The 25,689-nt window shown below is 46.3% G+C and overlaps 1 protein-coding gene across 3 annotated transcripts in view; it reads left to right on the forward strand.

Moving 5' to 3' along the window:
* myo5b (myosin VB) overlaps positions 1-25,689 on the forward strand; it is a 360,722-nt gene that overhangs the window by 195,762 nt on the left and 139,271 nt on the right. For all 3 annotated transcript variants that reach the window (XM_085974944.1, XM_085974932.1, XM_085974939.1), the window contains 5 exons: positions 311-418; positions 1,047-1,156; positions 21,035-21,300; positions 25,169-25,250; positions 25,500-25,640. In XM_085974944.1, the coding sequence (XP_085831070.1) occupies positions 311-418; positions 1,047-1,156; positions 21,035-21,300; positions 25,169-25,250; positions 25,500-25,640 (707 nt within the window). The remainder of the gene's footprint in view (positions 1-310; positions 419-1,046; positions 1,157-21,034; positions 21,301-25,168; positions 25,251-25,499; positions 25,641-25,689) is intronic.

Raw genomic sequence — 25,689 nt, forward strand, 5'->3', positions numbered from 1 at the left:
GAGGTGGGTGTTATTGTAATTTAATGTAAAATATGCCAGGATCCTAATTGTAATCTAGAATCATTGTAAAATTGAAAATTGCAACAAAAAAAATCCCATCCCTTTTAGATTTTTAATTCTACTTCAAGTATGCAGATTGATTATGTTGTAATCTATGACCTTTTTATTTTCCAGCAGTTAACTGTTATCCTGATGAACTTGTAATGATTGTACCACAACAATTTTATCTTCCAGAATAGAACAACAACATACACTCCTGACTTTCTGTATATCTGTAATTATAAGTAACTAGAACTTTGCTGTCTTTCAGGCAGTGCAGAAGACTACTTCTATACCACGCAAGGTGGTGACACATTAATAGATGGAGTTAATGATGCTGAAGACTTTGAGAGAACACGGAATGCCTTCACTCTGCTTGGTAAGGGAAAAGTTGAATTCAGTTCCATTATGTCTCTGAGGGTCTTCTTGCACTTGGTGTAACTTTAAAGCGGTAATACTTTCATGAAAGTGTGTGTTTAAAGGTTGGGATATGACAATTGATCTTGGTATTCTTAGGCTAGGGAGGGAAAAATATCAGGAAGGGTTTCAGCTCCCGGTCGCTATCCTTTGCTGTTGATGTCAGGCAAGGAAATGATCAGGCTTAAATGTGATGTATGCCATGAATGAATAGCCAGCTCACACTCACTTGTCTAGATTTACAAGTGAACAATGGCCACTTGGGTGAGGATTGCTGGTATCTGAGGAACCAAAACCCTGTATAAACCAAAGCCCTACGTTGGGGCAGGGGGTGGGGAGAATGAAAGTGTGTTTGTTAAAAGTTGGAAGACTTGCCACCTGAGAGCAGTTGAGTTCAAACATCTTTTGTTTTTGGAATTTCATGTGGAAAATTCCAGTTAAGAACAGTGTGGCCAACAGGCATTGTTTTGACTTTAGCATACAGTTTAAATGGAACAACCCTGTGTTTGGAGTTCGGGAAATTGCCGATTTAAAGATTTAAAAAAAATATTTGCGACTGAAGATGTTAATGATGCATTTCTTTCCTTCAGGTGTAAAGGACGCACACCAGATGAACATTTATAAAGTTATAGCTTCAATTCTCCACCTGGGAAATATAGAGATCATGTCTGAAAGAGATGCAGACACTTGTGGTGTTGCTGTAAGTCATATACAGAGCATTTACTCCAAATAAAACCTACTCACTGGGTTTGGTTAGTGACTGTACCATAGACATTAGTATTTCACCAGTGTAAAGCTAATGGTGAGTAGTGGGGTTTTATATAACATAGGTGTGATCTAATCCCATGAGCAAGCGATGTGCTGCCAGACCAAACTTCAGTGGTTTATATCCATTGCCTGAACTTTGACGTTAGGTTACAGTTTTGAATTCTCTCCTTGCAGGATGTGTTTTTCTTTTTATAATGCAGGGTAGATTTAGCAAAGAGCAGGTGCACAATAGGTGCAGAGGGAATCACAGGATTGAGAGATCAGGCCCTGCCCCCATTTCATACTGGCTGCAACTCAGCGGCCCTCTTCATTTAGTGAGGTGAAGTGCTGGTGGCCATTTCGTGCCTTAGCCCCATTTGATGCAACAATATTTAAATTTATTTATTCAGCGGATGCAGACTCGATGTATAATCCCAGCCACTTAGAGCAGTGTCATCACCAGCATGCAAAGCATGTAGGCCACCAGATGGTTTAGTTAGTGGACATGATCCAGCGGCGTGGGACATGATTTACGTCATCACGGACGCCCCGTCGATGAAGTTTGAGGCGCACTGTCCTTGTCCAGTTTGAAAGCAGTTGAGAAGCGGCCAACTACAATGTGGCCAGGTGAATCCTGGTTGACAGTCTGCAGGGTTGGAGATGATGTGGTGTTGTCCACTCTTCACAAATTGGTAAGGAAAAGTCAAGGTATCAGACCAATATTTAAATAAACGCCTGGTACGCTGCGGTAGGTCTGCTATTTTATTTCCTTGTGGACCCATTTCGAATGGAAGAAAGGGACGCTCCATGTTTACAGTACCTCTTTAGTACTGTATTTTTATTACAGAATTTTTCCATACTCTTAACACTTCTTTAATATGTTTTCTGAAACAACTTTTTGGGGATGTGATTTTTAGTTCTCCTGTTTTTAAAGTGCCTCAATTACTTTAAAGTAGTACAAGATGAAAGGAGGCATGGCTGGTAGATCAGCGAGCAGCAGGCTGTATCTGCAGATCTTGGCACACCTACATACCAATGCTTGGCAATAAAGAAAGAAAGCCTTGGATTTATATCGCGCCTTTCATGACCTCAGGACATCCCAAAGTGCTTTACAGCCAATGAAGTACTTTTGCAGTGTAGTCACTGTTGTAGTGTAGAAATAACTGCCTCCGCATGCTCCGGGTCAGCTGGTAACCAGTTGCAGAACTTTGTCAACTACAGCAAGAACGCCTCCAGTCAACTTGCAATATAGCGACAGGGCAAACAAGGTTACCACTGTCTCTAAACTGTTATGCCTCCATCTCATTCCTAGCTAACGTTGCACTGTGCTCCCTCTCGCATTAATATTAAACAGTTGACTGATGTATTAGTGAGCATGGCCAGTACTTTAATCTCCTTTCTTACTGGACAGAATGAGACTTGCCCAATGTCACTGCAATGCTGCATTTCCCCAAGTACAGTGCGTCATTGATGGCAGTCATTTTTGCGCTGAAGTTCGTCCTGGGTGTGAGGATATGATCATGTTTGATAAAATAATTTGATGTGTAAAGCCCTTGGAAGATGTGAGTATAGCAAAGCTTTAAATTGTAAGTTGCAGCTTGACTGTATGGGTATGTATGAGATGCTGTGAAAGAGCTATACGGTTGTGTGAGGGCTTGGCATTGATTAGTAATAAATATGGAATATCATCCACATTTTGGGTTCATCATTGACCAGAGCTTAATTGAACAAGCCATATTAACATTATGACTAAAGAAGCAGGGCAGTGTCTGGTTACTCTGTGATGAGTGGCTCACCTCCTGACCCCTCAAACCCTCCCCACCATCTACAAGGCACAAGTCAGGAGTGCACTGAAATACTCATCATTTGCCCGGATGGGTGCCCCATCATGCTCAAACTGCCGGTCACTCACTGACACTCACTGTCTTGGTCCAGCCACAAAGAACGATAACTTGGGTTCAGTACCAAAGGGCTACCAGCAACTGTGGAAACATCACATTATCAGTCATGGCATGAGGGAAAGAGGAGAAGAAAAGTTTGAAGGGAATTCACTGATCTTGCCAGCTTCCCTACAGTTATCTGTAAAGTGGCTGCCCTTCAAACGAACCTTTGTTTTGAACATTTATCTCTCTCTAAGTACATCACTCAGGAAAAAATTAGCTTATGAAATGCAAACTGTTTAGATATCTGCATATTTGCAGTGGAGGCAGAGATTCTGACGAGTGTCTTTCCTATACAAACGGTGACCTCCACACCATGGTGCTTGTCCTTGGACCTATGATTGGCAGGAGCAACCAGAGCCATTTATAAATGAACGTTTAAAATTCAGGCACTCAACCTCTACTACAAAACAGAATAGATCGTGTTTTAACCGTGATCTGTTTGGTGAATAATGTGTTTTCATTTACCAACTCGAATAGGTTTATAAGTATTTGTGCAGCACTGTCAATCTGGATTTTTTGCGATTGACACAAGTCATTCTTTCTGCACTTTTTCCAAACTGCTCCCTTTTCCTCTGCTCCAGTCATTTGCAGTTTAGAATTGCAGTTTGAGGTGAGGTTGGAGCATCAAACAGGCTGCATCTTGTTGAAAAAGAATAATTCAGGATGTAAATCCCTGGACTCCCATCATAACTGTCCTGAAGACAAATAAAGCTGAATATTCATATTTGAAACTTGAAATCATTGTTGTGAAAAGAGTGATCAAAGATTTACCTGTGACAGAGACTGTAGGTCCCGCATTGGACTCAGTCACCTGAGAACTCATTTTTAATGTGGAAGCAAGTCATCCTCGGTTCCGAGGGACTGCCTAAGAAGAGGAAGAATCTCGTGGAATTTTCATGTTGTACAGATCTTAATTTTTTAAAATTTGCTTATGATAAGTTTACATGGAATGGAACACCTTTCCACTATTCACTTCTTGTGTCAGCATAAAACACCCCCAGGTCACTTATAGCACAGGAGTTTCTACATTGAAAACTTAGTGAATATTTCTAGAAAATTATCCAATGATTGTAGTACAGTGAACATCCCGGAGGATTTTATAGTAAATGTGGTAGATAAATTAGCAAAGAGCAAAGAATTGAAGATGCTGGAAATGTAAAATAAAAACAAAATGTTGGAAACATTCAGCACATCCGTCTGCATGAATGGAGAGAAAAGAAAAAAATGAATATTTCAGGCATAGACACTTCATTAGAACTCCGTTCTGATGAAGGGTCTACATCTGAAATGTTATCTTATCTGTTCTCTCCACAGATGCTGACTGACCTGCGTTTTTTGTTATTGTGACCAATTAGTCTTGCACCAATAACTGGACAAATATAGGGATCAATCACCAGGAATAAAATTGAGGAATACCTGTAAAAGGGCAGATGAGTAGATGATGTAATTTAATGTGGAGAAGTGTGAGATGATGCATTTTGGGAGAAAAGAAGAAAGAAAGACTTAGAAACATAGAAACATAGACGATAGGAGCAGGAGTAGGCCATTTGGCCCTTCGAGCCTGCTCCGCCATTCAATGAGATCATGGCTGATCATCCAAATTCAGTACCCTGTCCCTGCCTTCTCCCCATATCCCTTGATCCCTTTAGCCTCAAGAAATATGTCCAACTCTTTCTTGAATATATTTAATGAACTGGCCTCCACTGCCCTCTGTGGCAGAGAATTCCACAGGTTCACCACTCTCTGGGTGAAGAAATTCCTCCTCATTTCAGTCCTAAATGGCTTACTCCTTATCCTTAGACTATGACCCCTGGTTCTGGACTCCCCGGCCATCAGAAACGTTCTTCCTGCATCTAGCCTGTCCAGGCCTGACAGAATTTTATAGGTTTCGATGAGATCCCCTCTCAATCTTCTAAACTCCAGTGAGTATAAGCCCAATGGACACAATCTCTCCTCGTACGTCATTCCTGCCATCCCAGGTATCAGCCTGGTGAATCTTCGCTGCACTCCCTCCATGTCAAGAACGTCCTTCCTCAGGTAAGGTGACCAAAACTGCACACAATACTCAAGGTGCGGTCTCACCAAGGCCCTGTACAACTGCAGCAAGACATCCTTGTTCCTGTACTCGAACCCTCTTGCTACGAAGGCCAACATACCATTTGCCTTCTTAACCGCCTGCTGCACCTGCATGCTTACCTTCAGCGACTGGTGCACAAGAACACCCAGGTCTCTTTGCGCTTCCCCTTCTCCCAAAATATTGCCATTCAAATAATAATCTGCCTTCCTGTTTTTGCCACAAAGCGCTTTACAGCCAATGAAGTGCTTTTTGAAGTGGAGTCACTGTTGTAATGTGGGAAACGTGGCAGCCAATTTGTGCACAGCAAGCTCCCACAAACAGCAATGTGATAATAACCAGATAATCTGTTTTGGTTATGTTGACTGAGGGATAAATATGGGCCAGGACACCGGGGATAACTCCCCTGCTCTTCGAAATAGTGCCATGCGATCTTTTACATCCACCTGAGAGAGCAGATGGGGCCTCGGTTTAACGTCTCATTTGAAAGACAACACGCGACAGTGCAGCACTCCCTCAGCACTGCACTGGAGTGTCGGCCTAGATTTTTGTGATCAAGTCCCTGGAGTGGGACTTGAACCCACAACCTTCTGACTCGGAGGCGAGGGTTCTACCAACTGAGCCATGGCTGACACTGAACAAGAAAGTGGAGTTGATACCCAGTGGAAAGATACTGAAGGGGGTATGCATGAACAGAGTTAATTATGGGTTCAGATGCCTAATTCCTTGAATGTGTGAGTGAACCATACAAGTTTACAGCACAGAAGCTGGTCATTCAGCCCCTCATGTATGTGCTGGCTCTCTACCAGAGCAATCCAAAACTAATCTCACTGCTCCACTTTCTCCCCATAGCCCTGTATATGGCTCTGTTTCAAATACTTATCCAACTTTTCTTTAAACAATGCAATGGATGGTCTTGCTCTTGACCTCTCCCTATGCTCTGGATTCCTGTCCAGTGGCTCCTGCTGGAAACCTGTGTGTGTGGGTACTGGGTGATGATAGGAGAATGCTTAGCTTTGATACCCCCGTGTTAAAGTAGTCCGCTGTCTTCATTGTGCAAGCTCACGTGGAGAAGCGTTGGGTGAGCTACTGAAAGACTGTTGGTACCTATGAAACCAAGAGCAAGAGCCATTGCTCTCAGGAGATGAGGCAAGAAAATAGCAGCTTACAGAAAGTTAGTGTTGAGCTAAAGAAGCCTCTTGCACAGTACGGCAAAAGTTCAGTCATGAGGTGGAGACTCACTGGTGTTTTTCCACTGTTATTGCAGTTGTTTACAGAGCTTGTTTGAATAATTTATAGTTTGACTACTGGAATCAATAAGCAGTGGTATCGCGTTAGTGGCACAGTTGATGCGCATATATTGCAGAGTAATTGATGTGCTATCAATTACTCATAAAAGACGGAGAGTTAGGAGAGTAACTAAAGGCTTTTATTAGCAAAGAACAGAGCATGCCTCTCGTGGTTGACTGGGTTCCAAGAAGGCAGGGGGCTGCAGGTCAATCACCTTTATACCTGGGCCTGTGTGGGTGGAGCCAGCCGAGACATGTTGAGGCATGCATAGGTACAACAGTGTGCAGCAACAACAACAACAGTAAATAACAATAACAGTGGTTTACCACATTCACCCCTTGTTTAAAATTGAGTCCGGCGGGGTGAAGTGTACTAAAGGTTCGTGTAAGTAAGTCTATCAGGTGGCCTTGTATGCCGTCCTGATCGTCGTGGTGGCGGCAGTGATGGTGCAGCATCCAACGTTGAATCTGGCGTCTCATTGAGTGGTTGGGTGGTCAATGACGGGTCCTGGGGCTGCGGCATGCCGTCTAGCGGGGTTGGGTTGTGGGTAGTGGTGGATGGCAATGGTAGTGTTTCAGGGGCACCCAAAGGTGCGCGATCTCGTGTGGGGGCTGTGTCCTCCCGCCCGTCCGGGTACGCTACGTAAGCGTACTGGGGGTAGGCGTGGGTAGTGGTGGGTGGTGAGGGAGGTGTTTCGGGAGCACCCGAAGGTGCGAGGTCTCGTATGGAGACTGTGTCCTCCCGCCCGTCCGGGTACACCACGTAAGCATACTGAGGGTTGGCATGGAGGAGGCTCACCCTCTCGACCAGGGGGTCCGTCTTATGGGACCTCACGTGCTTCCGCGGTAGGACGGGTCCTGGAGAAGTCAGCCATGTCGGTAACGAGATCCCCGATGTGGACTTCCTGGGGAAGGAGAACATTCTCTCGTGAGGGGTAGCATTGGTGGCTGTACAGAGCAGTGACCGAATGGAATGGAGCGCCGCAGGGAGGACTTCCTGCCAGCGAGAGGTCGGAAGGCCCTTAGATTTCAAGTTTAAAAGGACTGCCTTCCAGACCGTCGCATTCTCCCTTTCCACCTGGCCATTCCCCCGGGGGTTGTAGCTGGTGGTCCTGCTTGTAGCGATACCTCTTGAGAGCAGGTACTGCCGGAGTTCGTCGCTCATAAAGGATGAGCCCCTGTCGCTATGAATATAGCTAGGGAAACCGAACAAGGCGAAGAGGTCATTCAGACATTTAATGACCGTGGTACTGGTCATGTCTGAGCAAGGGATGGCAAACGGGAAACGGGAGTACTCATCAATTATGTTGAGGAAGTACACATTGCGGTCGGAGGAGGGGAGGGGCCCTTTAAAATCGACGCTCAGCCGTTCAAAGGGGCGCGTGGCTTTGATCAGGCTTGCTCTGTCTGGCCTATAAAAATGCGGTTTGCACTCGGCACAGATTTGGCAGTTCCTGGTCATGGTCCTGACCTCCTCGATGGAGTAGGGCAGGTTACGGGATTTGATGAAATGAAAAAACCTGGTGACCCCCGGGTGGCAGAGGTCATTGTGGAGGGTCTTCAGTCTATCGACCTGCGCGTTGGCGCATGTACCACGTGATAGGGCATCTGGGGGCTCATTGAGTTTCCTGGGCCGGTACAAGATATCGTAATTGTAGGTGGAGAGTTCGATTCTCCACCTCAAGATCTTGTCGTTCTTGATTTTGCCCCTCTGCTTATTATTAAACATAAAAGCTACTGAACGCTGGTCAGTGAGCAGGGTAAATCATTTTCCGGCTAGGTAATGCCTCCAATGTCGCACAGCTTCCACAATGGCCTGGGCCTCCTTTTCAACAGAGGAGTGTCGAATCTCGGGGCCCTGGAGGGTCCTTGAGAAAAAGGCCACGGGTCTCCCCGCCTGGTTAAGGGTTGCAGCTAGGGCAAAGTCGGATGCGTCGCTCTCCACTTGGACAGGGATGGACTCATCCACTGCGTGCATTGTGGCCTTCGCAATATCTCCTTTTATGAGAGTGAAGGCTGCACAGGCCTCTGCTGTCAGGGGGAAGGAGGTGGACTTGATGAGGGGTCTGGCTTTGTCCGCATAGTTGGGCACCCACTGAGCATAGTACGAGAAAAACCCAAGGCATCTCTTCAGTGCTTTTTGGCAGTGGGGGAGGGGGAGCTCCATAAGGGGGCGCATCCTGTCGGGGTCGGGGCCGATGACTCCGTTCTCCACTACACAGCCAAGAATGGCAAGGCGCTTGGTATGAAACATACATTTGTCCTTGTTGTATGTTAGGTTCAGCCGCTGGGCCGTACAGAGGAATTTCTCTAGATTAACATCATGGTCCTGCTGGTCGCGGCCGCAGATAGTGACGTTTTCTAGATAGGGGAAAGTGGCCTGGAGCGCGTTCTGGTCAACCATCCGGTCCATCTCCCGTTGGAAGACTGAAACCCCGTTGGTGACGCCGAAGGGAACTCTGAGGAAGTGGTAGAGACGACCGTCAGCTTCAAAAGCTGTGTACTGGCGATCCTCAGCCCTGATGGGGAGCTGGTGGTATGCCGACTTCAGATCAATCGTCGAGAACACCCGGTATTGTGCTATCTGATTGACCATGTCAGATATGCGGGGGAGTGGGTATGCATCTAGCTGGGTGTAGCGATTGATCGTCTGGCTGTAGCCAATAACTAGGCGCTGTTTTTCGCCAGTCTTCACTACCACCACTTGTGCTCGCCATGGGCTGGTGCTACTTTCAATAATCCCTTCCTTCAGGAGTCTTGCTACCTCGGATTTAATGAAGCTCCTATCCCCGGCACTGTAACACCTGCTTTTGGTAGCGATGGGCTTACAGTCGCGGGTGAGGTTAGCGAACAAGGAGGGGGGGGGACTTTAAGGGTGGAGAGGCTGCAAATGGTGCGCGGCGGGCGATTTAAAAGCTGCTGGCTGCAGACTGTGAGTGGGGGGAGGGGTCCGTCGTACGCTAATGTGACACTCTTAAGGTGGCACTGAAAATCCAACCCCAGTAGAATGGCAGCGCAAAGATGGGGCAGGACCAGGAGTTTAAAATTTTTGTATTCTGTGCCCCTTACTGAAAGGGTCACTACACAGTAGCCACCGACGTCCGCTGACTGGGCTTTGGAAGCCAAAGAGATCCGATGTCGCGTCGGCAGGACCGGGAGAGAGTAACTGCGCACCGTGTCGGGGTGGATAAAGCTTTCCGTGCTCCCGCTGTCAAAAAGGCAGGTAGTGGCGCGGCCGTTTACCTTAATGTCCATCATGGACCTGGACAGTTGATGAGGGAGAGATTGGTCCAGCGTCACGGAGGCCAGCGTATGGTCGAGCGAGTCGATGTGGTCGTCAGATGAGGCGGTGGTTGAGTCCGGGTCCCCCGTGGTTGAAGTTGGAGACGTCCGAGATGGCGGACAAAATGGCGGCGCCCATGGTCCCGATCCCCACGCGGCTGGGGGAGCCCAAGATGGCGGACAAGATGGCTGCCCCCATGGTTCGCACGCGGCGCTGCTGGTGTTAGCGGTTTTACCTTTGCAGGCGCTGACATAGTGTCCTTTCTTCCCGCAGCCGGAGCAGGTAGCGTTTCTCGCCGGGCAGCGTGCTCTGGGGTGTTTTGCCTGGCCACAGAAATAAAATTTCTGTGCCTTGGACATCGCAGCAGCAGTTGAAGGTGGCGGTCCCATGACCCAAGGCTGTGGCATCCACGTTGCAGAGCGGTTAGGGGAGAAGGCGTCCATATTCCTGTGGGCCGCGTCGAGCGAGAGCGCGAGGGACACTGCCTTTCTCAGGTCCATTTCTCCCTTTTCCAACAGTCTCTGCCGGGAGTAGTCGGACCTTAGACCCGCAACGAAAGCATCTCGGATCAGTCCCTCCGTGTGTGCTGCGGCTGGTACTTCTTTGCAATCGCAGTCTCGGCCGAGTATCCGTAGTGCCCGTAGGAAGGCCTCCACCGATTCCCCGGGCTGCTGTCTGCGGGATCTTAAGAGGTGCCTGGCATAGACCGTATTTACCGGGCGTGCGTATTGCCCTTTTAGCAGATCGATAGCCGCCACGTAGGTCGTCGCGTCCTGGATTATTGTATAAACTTGGTGGCTCACCTTTGAGGCCAGGATTTCCAACTTGTTTTCGTCCAGGGTCACAGTTGAGGCTTGCAGGTAGGCCTCGAAGCAACGCAGCCAATACGCGAATTTGGTAGCCGAACCCGCTTCTTGGGGGTCTAGGTCCAGGCATGTTGGTCTGAGGGCTCGCAGCAGCTCCTGCTGCTCAGCGTTTGGTGCAGCAGCCTGCTGTTCAGCGTTTGGTGCAGCAGCCTGCTGTTCAGCAAATGTCGACATTTTGTTTTTGCTAATAAAATTGATGTGCTATCAATTACTCATAAAAGACGGAGAGTTAGGAGAGTAACTAAAGGCTTTTATTAGCAAAGAACAGAGCATGCCTCTCGTGGCTGACTGGGTTCCAAGAAGGCAGGGGGCTGCAGGTCAATCACCTTTATACCTGGGCCTGTGGGTGGAGCCAGCTGAGACATGTTGAGGCATGCATAGGTACAACAGTGTGCAGCAACAACAACAACAGTGAATAACAATAACAGTGGTTTACCACAGTAACCTCTGGTTATCAGAGCCATTTCACACCTGGGATTTATCTGGCAGAGTAATATATGTAGGGTAAGGGACAGGTTGCATTGCGCATTCATTTTATAACTGTCGAGGAGAACACCAAGAATGAATTATCGCCCAAAACTATTCTTCAATTATTGCTGATTTTTTTTTTCTTGGTATTTTCCCCCTATTTACACCTGTACTCTCCTGAAGGTGTTGACTTTGACTTGGATATAGTCCCACAGGCACCAGCAGTCCTCTTAAAATACCCCTGGAAATGTACATGAAGGAGCAGAGACCTGCCTAATACTCTGTTGCCTCCAGTCCAGATCCAAGGTCGTCCCATCCTCTGTCGTCGAATTACAGTATGCAGACGATGCTTGTGTCTGCGCTCACTCGGAGGTCGAACTCCAAACCATCGTCAACATCTTCACCAAAGCATACGAGAGCATGGGCCTTACACTAAACAGCCGTAAGACAGGTCCTCTACCAACCTGCCCCCGCCACACAGTACTGTCCCCCGATTAACAAAATCCACGACAAGGCCTTGGACATCGTGGACCACTTTCCATACCTTGGGAGCCTACTGTCAACAAGGGCAGATGTGATGACGAAGTCCAACACCGCCTTCAGTGTGCCAGTGTAGCCTTCGGTCGTCTGAGGAAGAGAGTGTTTGAAGACCAGGACCTCAAACCCGGCACCAAGCTCCGTAGTGATACCCGCCCTCCTGTATGCCTCAGAGACATGGATCATGTACAGCAGGCACCTCAAAGCACTGGAGAGGTACCACCAACCTCCGCAAGATCCTGCAAATCCATTGGCAGGATAGGCGCACCAACATCAGTGTTCTCGCTCATGCCAACATCCACAGCATCGAAGCTTTGACCACACTCGATCAGTTCCGATGGACGGGTCACATTGTCCGCAAGCCCGATACGAGACTCCCAAAACAAGTGCTCTATTCGGAGCTCCGACACTGCAAGAGAGCCCCAGGTGGGCAGAGGAAACGCTTCAAGGACACCCTCAAAGCCTCATTGAAAAAGTGCAACATCCCCACCGACACCTGGGAATCCCTGGCCCAAGACCGCACAAAGTGGAGGAGAAGCATCTGGGAAGGCGCCGAATACCTCGAGTCTCTTCGCCGGGAGCAAGCGGAAGCCAAGCGAAAGGAGCGCACGTCAACCCAAGGAACATACCCACCCACCTCTTCAACCACTGTCTGTCCCACCTGTGACAGAGACTATGGGCTGGATTTTGTCAGTGTGGGCGGGCTGGGGCGTGTCGGGTGGAAATCATGTCAGGACCCCGACTCCTAAGTGAAGTGTTGAAAAAATGCGATTTTCCCCTAATTGGCCAATTGATTTCCTGCATGTGGGAACCACTGGCCCAATTTAGTCTTTTCATACAGAAAGTTGCCTCCGATGACATCATCAGTGCTGTTGGATTTAAGGCCTGCAAGCAGCCTTGATTTTTCTGGAGACTGCAAAGGCTCTGCAATTTACATGAAGGAGTTGAATTGTGGAAAATGTCAACGATCAAGTAAAAGTGTGCTCCTCGGTTTGATGAGCCCTCCCTCCAAGCTCTGGTGTACGGGGCCAGCTGTAATAAGGAGGTGCTGTTCCCTTCCTCAGGGAGAAAAAAGCCACCCCAGCAGACAAAAGCTGTGTGGTTACAAGTGGCCTAGGAGGTCAACTCCATTTCAATGAGCCGCAGAACCTGGCTGCAATGCAGGAAAGAGGTTTCATGACCTTGTCCACACTGGAAAAGTGAGTATGACTTTCCCATCACCCTCAATCTGATCCCTATCGCCTCTCCTCACCAGCACTCTGCTTTGCCAACCTCTTCCTCCACATCCCACTTGACACTTACATCCCTGCACCCTTACCCATTCCCCCTCTTTCTATGGTCACATTCACTTAACTATTTGACCATGCAGCCCTCACGCTGTGATGCCATGACAACAACTACTTACAACACACAGGGAGGGTCCTTTGTATCCTTCTAAGCATCTATGCTATGCATTCACTACACTCCTTCCATGGTCCATGGAGGAGCTTAGTCGCAAGGGTATTGAGAACATGGTCATTATTCAGACAACAAGGAAGTGGGGGCTCCTCTTCAATAGAATGACATCTCTTGAGGAGCGATGGTCAGCTATTGGGCAAACAAAACAAACCATGCAAGTCCTCTGGAGTAGGACTTCCAGTGCAGAAATGGGTCCTCATGGCCCCCCTGCAGTGTAGCAAGGTGCTGTCAAGCCACTTGCTACCTCTGAAGTGGGGCTGACCCATGAGAGGGATGTTGGTGGCAGACAACAAGGAAGTGGGGGCTCCTCTTCAAGCGCTCAAACGACCATGCCACAGCAAAGCCCTCGGTCAGAGCCCCACCAGAGTCCTCACCCAAATGAGATGGGCGTCTCAGCCCCGCACAAGTTCGCCACCCCAGAGGATGCCCGCCAAAGGCGTCGAGACAGGAGCAGCAAGAGACCGAGCAAGGGGCCTCCACATCTGCTGAAACCACAGGGGAAGCACCACGTAAGAGCACGCGTAAGAGGAAGATAAAGCACAAGTAGTCACAAGGGTAGTCACTTGGGTGCTGTGTTATTTTGTTGGGTCCAGCCATCATTGTGATTGTATTATAAAGTGTTTTGATGGCAAACTGTTGAAGTTGTGGCCTGTGTCATTTCGCAAATGGGACTTCCGCATTGAGGGCTTCGGGCGACTTGCGATTATCAGAATGGTGGTCAGAGTAATAGGAATCGGCAGGTTCTTGTCCATTGTCTGGTAAGAAGGTGCGAGGCAAAAGTTTTTGATTGTGCAGGCTAAGCAAATCTGGCCAGGATGAGTGTGTCCCTTGCATCCCGGGCAGCAATGTGGTGGCGCTCTGGCACCTTCTGGCCTGTGCATCTTCAGGTGGGTGACTAGCAGCTTGGCGCTCCTGTTGATGTTCCTGCTGTTGGTGCTGCTGTTGCTCGTAGTTCTGCTGATGTTCCTGCTGTTGGTGCTGCTGTTGCTCGTAGTTCTGCTGCTGCCATGGCTGGTCTTTATCCGAATCTGATGTCCAGGAGGAAAGGAATTAAATGTTCGCCATGCTTCTGGTATATACCTCAGTTGAGGAAGCGCTTAGTCAAGGTGGGGAGAGGGGTTTCCAAGGAGGTCACACTGGAGATGGGTGTCCGGCTCCAAACTTCCACAACAATGGGTATGCCTGCTAAAAATTCCCCCCAGACCTGAGACAACAAAGTTCTGCCACCTGCAAATGATCATCGGTGAAAACTCCTTTGTAATGGTGGAGCTGTAGCTGTTTGTAAGCAATCCACTAGTGAGGCCGCCAGGATTACCTGGCGTGTTCCAGAGAAGGCGGGGTGGAAAGCGGGTCAGAAAACACGCACTTGGGAAAATTGCCTGGAGGCAGGAACGGACCTGCCTGCCAGTTTTGGCGATTTTAACAACTCGCACGCCTCCAAACGCGCCTCCTCGGGGCTGGGAAAATCGAGCCTTATAGGTCTCGCATTGGACTCAGCAGTCACCTGAGAACTCATTTTTCATGTGGAAGCAAGTCATCCTCGGTTCCGAGGGACTGCCTAAGAAGAAGAAGACGACTCCTTTGCCCTTTTCCCCTCTGCTTTGTGCTCGGTGGGGGGGGTGGTAAGTAGATGAACATTGTGTCTTTTTGAAGAATTGAAAGAGAAAGCATTTCCCTTACCTCATTGAAAGGCATGGAGGAGGTCAAGATGTGATGATTCAGTGATTGCACTGCAAGAGAACTGGAGTTAGGAACAGTAAGGGAATGTGATCTGAAGGCCGAATGAAATCATCAGCATAAAGGGGAAATGGGATTAAAATAGATGGCTCCAATGTAGAGCTGGCACAGGTACAATGGGTCAGTAGTGTCCTTCTCTGCTAAAATTTTTGTGACAAGTGTGGATAGGATTTGCTGAGGGTGACATGAATCAGTCATTCATGAAAGAAAGACTTATGAAATAATACTGAGCGGCCTGCGGGTGGCGCTGTCCAGAGAGAGTATAAATACTCGGGCACGGGCCCAGCTTGCGCAGGACATTAACAGGAACTAGTGAAAGACACAACTAGACCGCCATGTTGTAAAACAGTTGATTAAAGCTTTGTTTAATGCTTAGACCAAGTGCCTAGTAGTTTTCGTACGTCAGAGGGTATATGGCATCATATGACATTATTATAGTAATAGAAGTTATTTTTATTAATTTTACCCCACAAGTATATAACTAGTCAGTGTATACCATAATACAGTATCAGTCACTCTAATTTTGAGGAAATATCCTTGTGTTGCTGTCAATAGCAGTCACAGTTTACAGACCCTTATCACTTGGAGGGTGCGCGTCTAGGTGGGGTAGAGGAACAAAGGGACCTCGGAGTACAAATACACAAATCACTAAAAGTTGCACCACAGGTTAGCAAAGCCATAAGAAAAAGCAAACCAAGCACTAGAGTTTATTTGTAGAGGGATAGAATTGAAAAGTAGGGAAGTTATGCTAAACCTGTATCGAACCTTGGTTAGACCACACAGAGTACTGCGTGCAGTTCTGGTCGCCATAGTATAAAAATGATAGAGGCACTGGAAAGGGTGCACAGAAGATTTACAAGGATGATACCAGAAATGCGAGGGTATACCTATCGGGAAAGGATGAATAGGCTGGGTCTCTTTTTCTCTTGAAAAAAGAAAGCTGAGGGGTGACCTAATAGAGGTTTTTAAAATTATGAAAGGTTTTGATAGTGAATACAGAGAGAATGGAGAGGCTCGAGTGGAGCATAAACACCAGCATGGACTAGTTGGGTTGAATGGCCTGTTCCTGTGCTGTATATCCTATGTAATCCTATGTAACAAGAGGTCTGGTGAACTGGATGGCACATTGTTTGAGGCCGGTACTCTTGATCCTGTGGGACGATGTATATGTGGTCCAGAATAAATCCAAGGTAGTTGTTGCTTTTTCCCATCCCTTGATAGGTTTGATCCTGCTGTATCGAAAGGACCATGTTGCATAATGTTGTGCACTGTACACCAATGTCTCCCAAAATATTCTTGTCTTCCTACAGCCAAAGGGTAGGTGGGTAACCAAGCTTCTGCCTATGCCACTCTTGATCTGATGTCTGGGTGTTGACTGTCTTGCCCCACCTCCCCCCACCTTTTCCTGACATTTTTTCCTCCCTCTCTGTGAGGAGGTACTTGACTCCACTTGAACATTGCCTTTTGGCTGTACCTTATGATTCAGAAACTCAGTGAAGTGGGGAATCACGCCTACATCCCACTACTTCATAGCCTCTTGTACTGGAGCTCCAGTGAATGCAGTCATGCTGCTGCTGGTTTGTTCTTAATGAACATTGCACATTGTGATTCAGTTGTTAATTATTAAGCACGTAACTTCTCTTGATTTCATCTTATTTAATATCTAAAACCAGTCATTTAAGTGTGATGCCTCCCCCCTCACCCCCACCAGCCCCCACAATTTAGCTGAGTGATCCAGTTCGGTACTGAGCCATACATATTGGTAAGGTCCAAGGTTCCACCCTTGATCTGTGCTGAGTTAGCTAATCACTGCAGTAGAGGTGCTGCAATTGGGTCCAGCACCACAGCACTAGGATGGGGCAGGATTAGGCAAGTTTCCCGTTTCTGAACACGATTCAGTGCCTGCTGTTGGAGAACTAAGTGAAGATAGGATCAGCTCAACTGTGAGCCCTCCCATGATCAAATAGTCAGGCAACATTCACTACCCAAGATTGATAGTGAATGGTGGAGACTTGCTGCGGGATATCGGAGGCCTGCCAACAAGTCATGGAACCATACCACAACATGAACCACCATCTTCAGGGGGAGGTGGGGAGAAAACTCGAGGGCCAAAAATAAAGATAAATAACATTTCTCCCCTGCAAAAATGAAAGAATTTCTTACCACACAATATAGATGGAGAGAAAGCTAGGGATTGCTGCTGTTTATGTCTCTGCTGCTGAAGTCTTACTGAAATAAAATCATCAGGGCTAATATAATTTGAAGCGTGTTTCTTCAGTGCCGTTAACTTCTGCTAAGTAAATTTGTCTGGAAAGATTCTGCTTAGATCAGGATTTTAATCAAGTCCACAGAAAAAAATTAGTCTGTTGGCAAACCTTTGCCCAGCATTCTGTATAAGTGTTCACACGGCAATCCAATTTATATAAGAATCATAGAATCATAGAAATTTACAGCACAGAAGGAAGCCATTTCGGCCCATCTTGTCCGTGCCGGCCGACAAAGAGCTATCCACCCTAATCCCACTTTCCAGCACTTGGTCCGTAGCCTTGTAGGTTACGGCACTGCAAATGTTTATCCAAGTACTTTTAAAATGTGATGAGGGTCTCTGCCTCTACCACTCTTTCAGGCAGTGAGTTCCAGACCCCCACCACCCTCTGGGTGAAAAAATTTCTCCTCAAATCCCCTCTAAACCTCTGACCAATTACCTTTTAATCTATGCCCCCTAGTTATTGACCCTTCTGCTAATGGAAATAGGTCCTTCCTATCCACTCTATCTAGGCCCCTCATAATTTTATACATCTCAATTAGGTCTCCCCTCAGCCTCTAATGTTCCAAAGAAAACAACCCCAGCCTATCCAATCTTTCCTCATAGCTAAAATTTCCCAGCCCAGGCAACATCCCCGTAAATCTCCTCTGCACCCCCTCTAGTGCAGTCACATCCTTCCTGTAATGTGGTGACTAGAACTGCACACAGTATTCTAACTGCGGCCTAACTAGTGTTTTATACAGTTCAAGCATAACCTCCCTGCTCTTATATTCTATGCCTCGGCTAATAAAGGCAAGTGTCCCGTATGCCTTCTTAACCACCTTATCTACCTGTCCTGCTACCTTCAGGGATCTGTGGACATGCACTCCAAGGTGCCTCTGATCCCCTGCACTTCTCAGTGTCCTACCATTTATAGTGTATTCCCTTGCCTTGTTAGCCCTCCCCAAATGCATTACCTCACACTTCTCCAGATTGAATTCCATTTGCCACTGTTCTGCCCACCTGACCAATTTAGTGATACCTTCCTGCAGTCTACAGTCTTCTTCATTATCAACCACACGGCCAATTTTTATATCATCTGCAAACTTCGTAATCATACTTTCTACATTCAAGTCCAAATCATTGATATATACCACAAAAAGCAAAGGGCCCAGTACTGAGCCCTGCACAACCCCACTGGAAACGGCCTTCCAGTCACAAAAACACCCTTCGACCTGCCTCTGAACCAATTTTGGATCCAACTTGCCTTGGATCCCATGGGCTTTTACTTGTGTGACCAGTCTGCCATGCGGGACCTTATCAAAAGCCTTGCTAAAATCCATATAGACTACATCAAACGCACTACCCTCCTTGTTACATCCTCAAAAAATTCAATCAAGTTAGTCAGACACGACCTTCCCTTAATAAATCCATGCGGACTGTCCCTGATTAATCCGTTTCTTTCTAAATGATGATTTATCCTGTCCCTCAGAATTTTTTCCAATAATTTTCCCACCACCAAGATTAGGCTGACTGGCCTGTAATTACTTGGTCTATCCCTTTCTCCCATTTTAAACAACGGTACCACATTAGCAGTCCTCCAGTCCTCTGGCACCACACCTGTAGCCAGAGAGGATTGGAAAATGATGGTCAGAGCCTCTGCTATTTCCTCTTACTTCTCTTAACAGTCTTGGATACATTTCATCCAGACCTGAGGAGGATTTATCCACTTTCAAAGATGCTAAACCCCTTAATACTTCCTCTTTCACTGTTTATTTCATCTAACATTTCACATTCCTCCTCCCTGATTGCAATGTCTGCATCATCCCTCACTTTTGTGAAAATAGACGCAAAGTATTCATTAAGAACCATACCCATGTCTTCCGCTTCCACACACAGGTTACCTTTATGGTCCATAATAGGCCCTACTCTTACTCTAGTTATCCTCTTGCTCTTAATGTATTTATAAAACATCTTTGGATTTTCCTTGATTTTACTTGCCAATATTTTTTTATGCCCTCTTTGCTTTCCTAATTTCCTTTTTAATTTCACCCCTGCACTTTCTATACTCCTCTCGGCTTTCTGCGGTATTGAGTCCTCGGTATCTGTCATAAGCTTCCCTTTTTTTCTTTATCCTTGACATCCATGGAGCTCTAGATTTGTTAGTCTCACCCTTTTTCTTTAAGTGAACATACTTGCTCTGAACCCTCACGATCTCCTTCCTGAATGCCTCCTGCTGCTCTGATACTGATTTACCTTCAAGTTTCTTTCTCCAGTCCAGTTTGACTAAATCTTCTCTCAGCTTAGTAAAATTAGCTTTTCCCCAATTGAGAACTTTTATTCCTGGTCTATCCTTGTCCTTTTCCATAACTACCCTAAACCTAACTGAATTATGATTACTACCACCAATGTACTCTCCCACTGATGCCCTTTCCACCTACCCAGCTTCATTCCCTAAAACTAGGTCCAGAACTGCCCTCTCTCTTGTTGGGCTTGCTACGTACTGGCTAAAAAAGAACTCCTGAATGCATTCTAAGAATTCTGCACCCTCTATGCTTTTCACACTCATTTTATCCCAGTCAGTATTAGGGAAGTTGAAATCCCCTACTATTACTGCCCTATTTTTGCACGTCTCAGAAATGTGCCTACATATTTGCTCTTCTATCTTCCTCTGACTGTTCGGAGGTCTATAGTACACTCCCAGCAGTGTGATTGCCCTTCTTTTGTTTTTCAGTTCAACCCATATAGCCTCATTTGATGATCCTTTTAATATATCCTCCCTCCTCACAGCTGTAATTGATTCTTTAATCAATATTGCGACCCCCCCCTCCTTTTTTATCCCCCTCTCTATCACCAAGCATTTAATACACTTGGATGTTACACAGGACTGATCAGCTCAGTGAAATCTGGCTATGGTTGGGCATTTTAAAGAGAACGAGTAATTGGGGAATGTTTTACAGGAGTATTTTATTTTTTATATTTTCATGTTATCCTTGGGATCCAGATTTTATACAATTGGAGCAAATGGGTGTTGCATTGGAATTCTGTATTGAGTCAGGTACAGATAATCTTTAGGCTTAAAAGTAAGGTAGAGAGCACGTGTCTGTCTAGCGTTTGCATACAACAATCTTCTAATTCTTGTGGCTTTTCTGTTCATCAAGGTGAGGGAATGGAGCACTTTTAATTCCAGTGCCGGCATCCCTGGCAGTTAGCTGCAGTGCTTCAGTTAGGTTCAGAGTAAAGCTCCCTCTACTCTGCCCCAACAATGTGCCCCTGCTCCAACATCAGAGGAGTATCCCCTACTGCACCAGTGCGACATTTTTCCATTTCTCACACCAGGCATCCTGCAGTTTCTCTGAGTTCGACTTCCAAATATAGCCTGAATTGGGGGCACCAGGAACTGGGTTGAAGCTGAGAGAGGTGTACGGCTAGTGTCTAATCAACTGCACTACCCACTACTCCCAGTCTTTTTCTCATTAATTTTTTCTCCTCTGCTTTTCTCATGAAGATGCTGGCTTCTTCGTTCCATTGGCACTGGTGGATACCTTGCCCAAATGACTATTATTCATGTGTAAGCCTTGACAGTGAGTAGCTGGGGGATATTTGTAGATTTTGTGGTATTATTATAGCGCCCTGGCTGTTGTGTTGCTGTCACAATCACCAGAACTTTCAATTTTGGTGTGTGTGTGTGAAACGGGCGGTAGTGGAGTGTCTGCCCATTATACGCCCACCCAGTGGAAAGGAAAATCAGGCGGGGTATAATGTGGGTGACCAATCTGCTACCACCCGTTTTATGCACAGGCCGAAGTTGAACGTTTTGACCAGTGATTCCATTTTATTTTCATAGCCTCCTCACTTTGAGAAATTGAATAGACTGAAAGTGATTGTGCTGCGCTTCCAACGTGTTACTTGTCGATTTCTGTGCTTTCAGAAAAAAGATGAGCACTTGAACTACTTCTGTGATTTACTGGGAGTTGAGCACGATCAGATGGAACACTGGCTGTGTCATCGCAAGCTTGTCACAACGTCCGAGACCTATGTCAAAACCATGTCCATGCAACATGCCGTCAATGCCAGAAATGCGCTGGCCAAGCACATCTACGCTCATCTCTTCAACTGGATCGTGGATCACATCAACAAAGCACTGTACACGACCAGCAAACAGCACTCATTCATTGGAGTACTGGATATTTACGGGTACAGAATGGAGTGGGGTTTACACAACATTGCGCAAAGTATAACTGCAGCTGCATTTTCTAACTGGGGCCCTTAGAGTTGTTTGACCAATTGATTTAATGAATAGCAAATGTGACGAGACAAGTTTTTTTTTCAAAAAAAGGAACAGTTGTTTGTGGATTTTGTGCTCATCAAGGTGAGGGACACTGGGCTGGGAATGGAACATTTTTACATGTTGGGTACACACATTCAAGCACTCCAAGGTAAGAGTATGGCATAGTTAGCTGCAGAAGTAGGTCCCTCTGCTCTGCTCCAACAATGTACTCAGGCCCAACTTCAGAGAGCACCACCTGCTGCACCAGTGCCACGTTTAACATTTGCCACAACGGCCTCTCTGAGTAACATTTCCAATTTGGTGCCATTTTTGTGCTGCAGGCCTGTGTCCACTAGAAACTGAATTGAGATTGTTGAAAACCCACTTCATATAGGACTTTTAACTACAGACAGAGAGGACATTCATCCCATCAGTCAGGGTCAGATTCAGACCCAAATCCCAGAAGTTGAAAGGACTGCCTAAATCACTATATTCCTCTTGGTCCAGTCCCTCCTCTCCCTAGGTATTCTCAAGTGGTCATTCTTCTGGACAGCGGGTGGACTGTTTGAAAATCATGGCCAAACCTGATCTTGACGTTGTCTGGCAAGCGCACATTTATAGTTCAAGGGCCACTGAAAAGCAAACAGCATGGAGGACTTGGCTAATTTGTTATTTCCCACCACCTATGCCCAGACTGACTGCTGCTCAGTGTGGACTAGGCATAAAACCGTAGATGGTCATGGTCTGTATGGCTCAATACGACGCTGTGTGGAGCACTACCCCCCCCACCCCTCTGGTGTCTGCCTCCGCCATATAACTTGTGCCAGCTGAAGCAAGCTAGAGGGCAGAAATACTTGACCAGTCTCAATGGCTTCCTATGGTAACATGCCTGAGATTGTGTATTGTAATAGCAGAGCACTTGAAAAACAGTGACAGGATCGGACAAAGTCAACATGGATTTACAAAAGGTACCGGGCTCCGGTACTGCTGTTTCAGTAGGTTGATAGCGGCCTCGTAAGTAGTAATGTCCTGGATGAGTGCGTATACTTTAGGGCTCGCTTGGGCGGTCAGAACTCTCAGTTTGGATCTCTGAGGGACGCCGGATTCTTCCAGGTAGGATTCGAAGCAGCACAGCCAGTGTTTGAAGTCGAGGGCTGCGTTTGTTGCTTCTTGGATCCGATCACCCACGAGGGTGGGCTCTGTTATTTAGTCAATAAAATTGATATACCTATCAATTCGTCCAATGAAAAGCGACGAGTTAAGAAAGTAACTATAGGTTTTTATTGACTAAATAACAGAGCCCACCCTCGTGGGTGATCGGATCCAAGAAGGAGGAATACCAGCCAGTCGACCACCTTTATACCTGGGCAGGTAGGTGGAGCCATGGGCGGAGTCGGCAGTGGTCAGCCCAGGTATAGCAGCGTGACAAGAGGCGACCTCGTACAGTGATACAACAATGTGAACAGTGATAACTATAGGGAAACGATCTAACAGTGATAACTATAGTGTAACGATAGTGAACGGTAAAAGTGGTTTACCACAGTGCTTGACTAATCTACTGGAATTTTTTGAGGATGTAACTGGAGAACCAGTGGATGTGGTGTATTTGGACTTTCGATAAGGTCCCGCATAAGAGATTAGCATGTAAAGTTAAAGCACATGGGATTGGGGGTAAGGTACTGACTTGGATAGAGAACTGGTTGCCAGACAGAAAGCAAAGAGTTGGAATAAACGGGTCTTTTTCAGAGTGGCAGGCAGTGACTAGTGCGGTACCACAAGGATCGGTGCTAGGACCCCAGCTATTCACAATATATATTAATGATCTAGACGAGGGAACTAGATGTAATATCTCCAAGTTTGCAGATGACACAAAGCGTGTGTGCTGTGAGGAGGATGCCGAGAAACTCCAGTGTGATTTGGACAGGTTGCGTGATTGGGCAGATGCATGGCAGATGCAGTATAATGTGGATAAATGCGATGTTATCCACTTTGGTGGCAAAAACAGGAAGACAGATTATTATCTGAACGGCAATAGATTGGGAGAATGGGAGGTGCAACAAGACTTGGGTGTCCTTGTGCACCAGTCGCTGAAGGTAAGCATGCAGGTGCAGCAGGCGGTTAAGAAGGCAAATGGTATGTTGGCCTTCATAGCGAGAGGATTCAAGTACAGGAGCAAGGATGTCTTGCTGCAGTTGTACAGGGCCTTGGTGAGACCACACCTTGAGTATTGTGTGCAGTTTTGGCCGCCTTATCTGAGGAAGGATGTTCTTGCCATAGAGGGAGTGCAGCGAAGATTCACCAGACTGATACCTGGGATGGCAGGAATGATGTATGAGGAGAGATTGGGTCGATTGGGCTTATATTCGCAGGAGTTTAGAAGAATGAGAGGGGATCTCATTGAAACTTATAAAATTCTAACAGGACTAGACAGACTAGATGCGGGAAGGATGTTCCCGATGGCAGGGGAGTCCAGAACCAGGGGTCACAGTCTAAGGATAAGGGGTAAACCATTTAGGACAGAGATGAGGACGAATTTCTTCACCCAGAGAGTGGTGAACCTGTGGAATTCTCTACCACAAAAGGCAATTGAGGCCAATTCATTAAATATATTCAAGAAGGAGTTAGATATATTTCTTAAGGCTAAAGTGATCAAGGGATATGGGGAGAAAGCAGGGACAGGGTACTGAATTTGGATGATCAGCCATGATCTCATTAAATGGCGGAGCAGGCTCGAGGGGCCGAATGGCCTACTCCTGCTTCTATATTCACTTTGTGGGTAGTCACGGTCTCAACACTGGCTTTAGCATTTTTTTGGCACATCATATTGGAACTCTGAATCTCAATTTTGGATCCTGGCTGTTAACAAGGTGGCCACTGCCAACATCCCAGCACTATAGGCTAGTGATATTAGCCCAGAATTTGCTGAAAAAATAATGACGTGTGAACAACGCACGGCGTTACTAATATGCAAATTGGCCGCCAACTTTTGGCGAGGAAGAGATATCCCATGAATTACAAATCGCCACAAGTTGCTGGATGATTTGCACCGCACCATCTTGCAAAAGCAGCATCTCATGCCATGAACCACCCTGTGAGTTTCATGAAGATGCTACATTTGCACGTTAATTGCCCATTAAACTCGCCACAGAAAGCCAAGTCTAGTAATTAATAACATAAGTACCCTTTTAACAATGTGATAATTGTTAATGACTTCCCTTGCCCAGAAAGTGAACAATAAAAAATTTGGAGTCTCATTCCTGCATGTAGTAAATTGTTGTTGGAGATTTTTGAAATATCAAATTTAAAACATTTTCTCTCTTTCTTTCCCTCTTTATTTCCCTTTCTGTACCTGATTTGACATTGAATTCACCCTCTCTAATTCACCCTCCTTCACAGTCCTTCCCTTGTTTATTTCTCAATCCTTAAATCTCATTGGCTAAGGAGATAGTCTGTTGGTTCCGTCGTTCACCAAGGTCCCAGATACCCCGATAAATACTGTTATCAGGTCGCACTTCCAGAAACTTTGTGGACAAAATTTTTTTTGAGCTGACGGGTGCAAAAACAAATCTGACTAACCAGTTCTGTGAAATACCCCACTCCAGCAAATTCTGAACCATTGTTTTGGTTACCACTACATTCCCACTAAAACCAGTTTGATTTATGTCGTTGTTGTCTTCTTCTTAGGCAGTTCCTCGGAACCGAGGATGACTTGCTTCCACACTAAAAATGAGTTCTCAGGTGACTGATGAGTCCAATGTAGAAAGATGATGTCTCTTTTTTTTCTATTTATTGCAGGTTTGAAACATTTGAAATCAACAGTTTTGAACAGTTTTGCATCAACTATGCCAATGAAAAATTGCAGCAGCAATTTAACCTGGTGAGCTCACTGAACGGTGCGTTCTTGTGCATGCTTGCATGTACTCAAACCTTTTTTTTTAACTAATGGTGACATTCAATTTTAAGTGCATCAGGTTTACCTGGTGTTTCTATTTGCCTTGACTCTAAAGTTCCCCTTTAAACAGTGACTGGACAAACATTCCCCTTTAAATGGCGATTCCAAGTAATGGGTATCTTTTGAATGTAACCATAGTGCCGCTGTTTGTTGAGTGCGTTCGATGTTTTTCAGCATGTCTTCAAACTGGAGCAGGAGGAATACATGAAGGAACAAATACCGTGGACTCTCATTGACTTCTCGGACAACCAACCTTGCATTGACCTTATTGAGGCTAAATTGGGCATCTTCGACCTGTTGGATGAAGAATGCAAGGTAAAGACTGTACTTTTTGTTATGTAAGCTTTGGCAATATGGTTCCCTG

The sequence above is a fragment of the Somniosus microcephalus genome, chromosome 2 (genome assembly GCF_052327205.1).
Source record: "Somniosus microcephalus isolate GS21.2 chromosome 2, FLI_Smic_1.0, whole genome shotgun sequence".
NCBI classification, from domain to species: domain Eukaryota; kingdom Metazoa; phylum Chordata; class Chondrichthyes; order Squaliformes; family Somniosidae; genus Somniosus; species Somniosus microcephalus.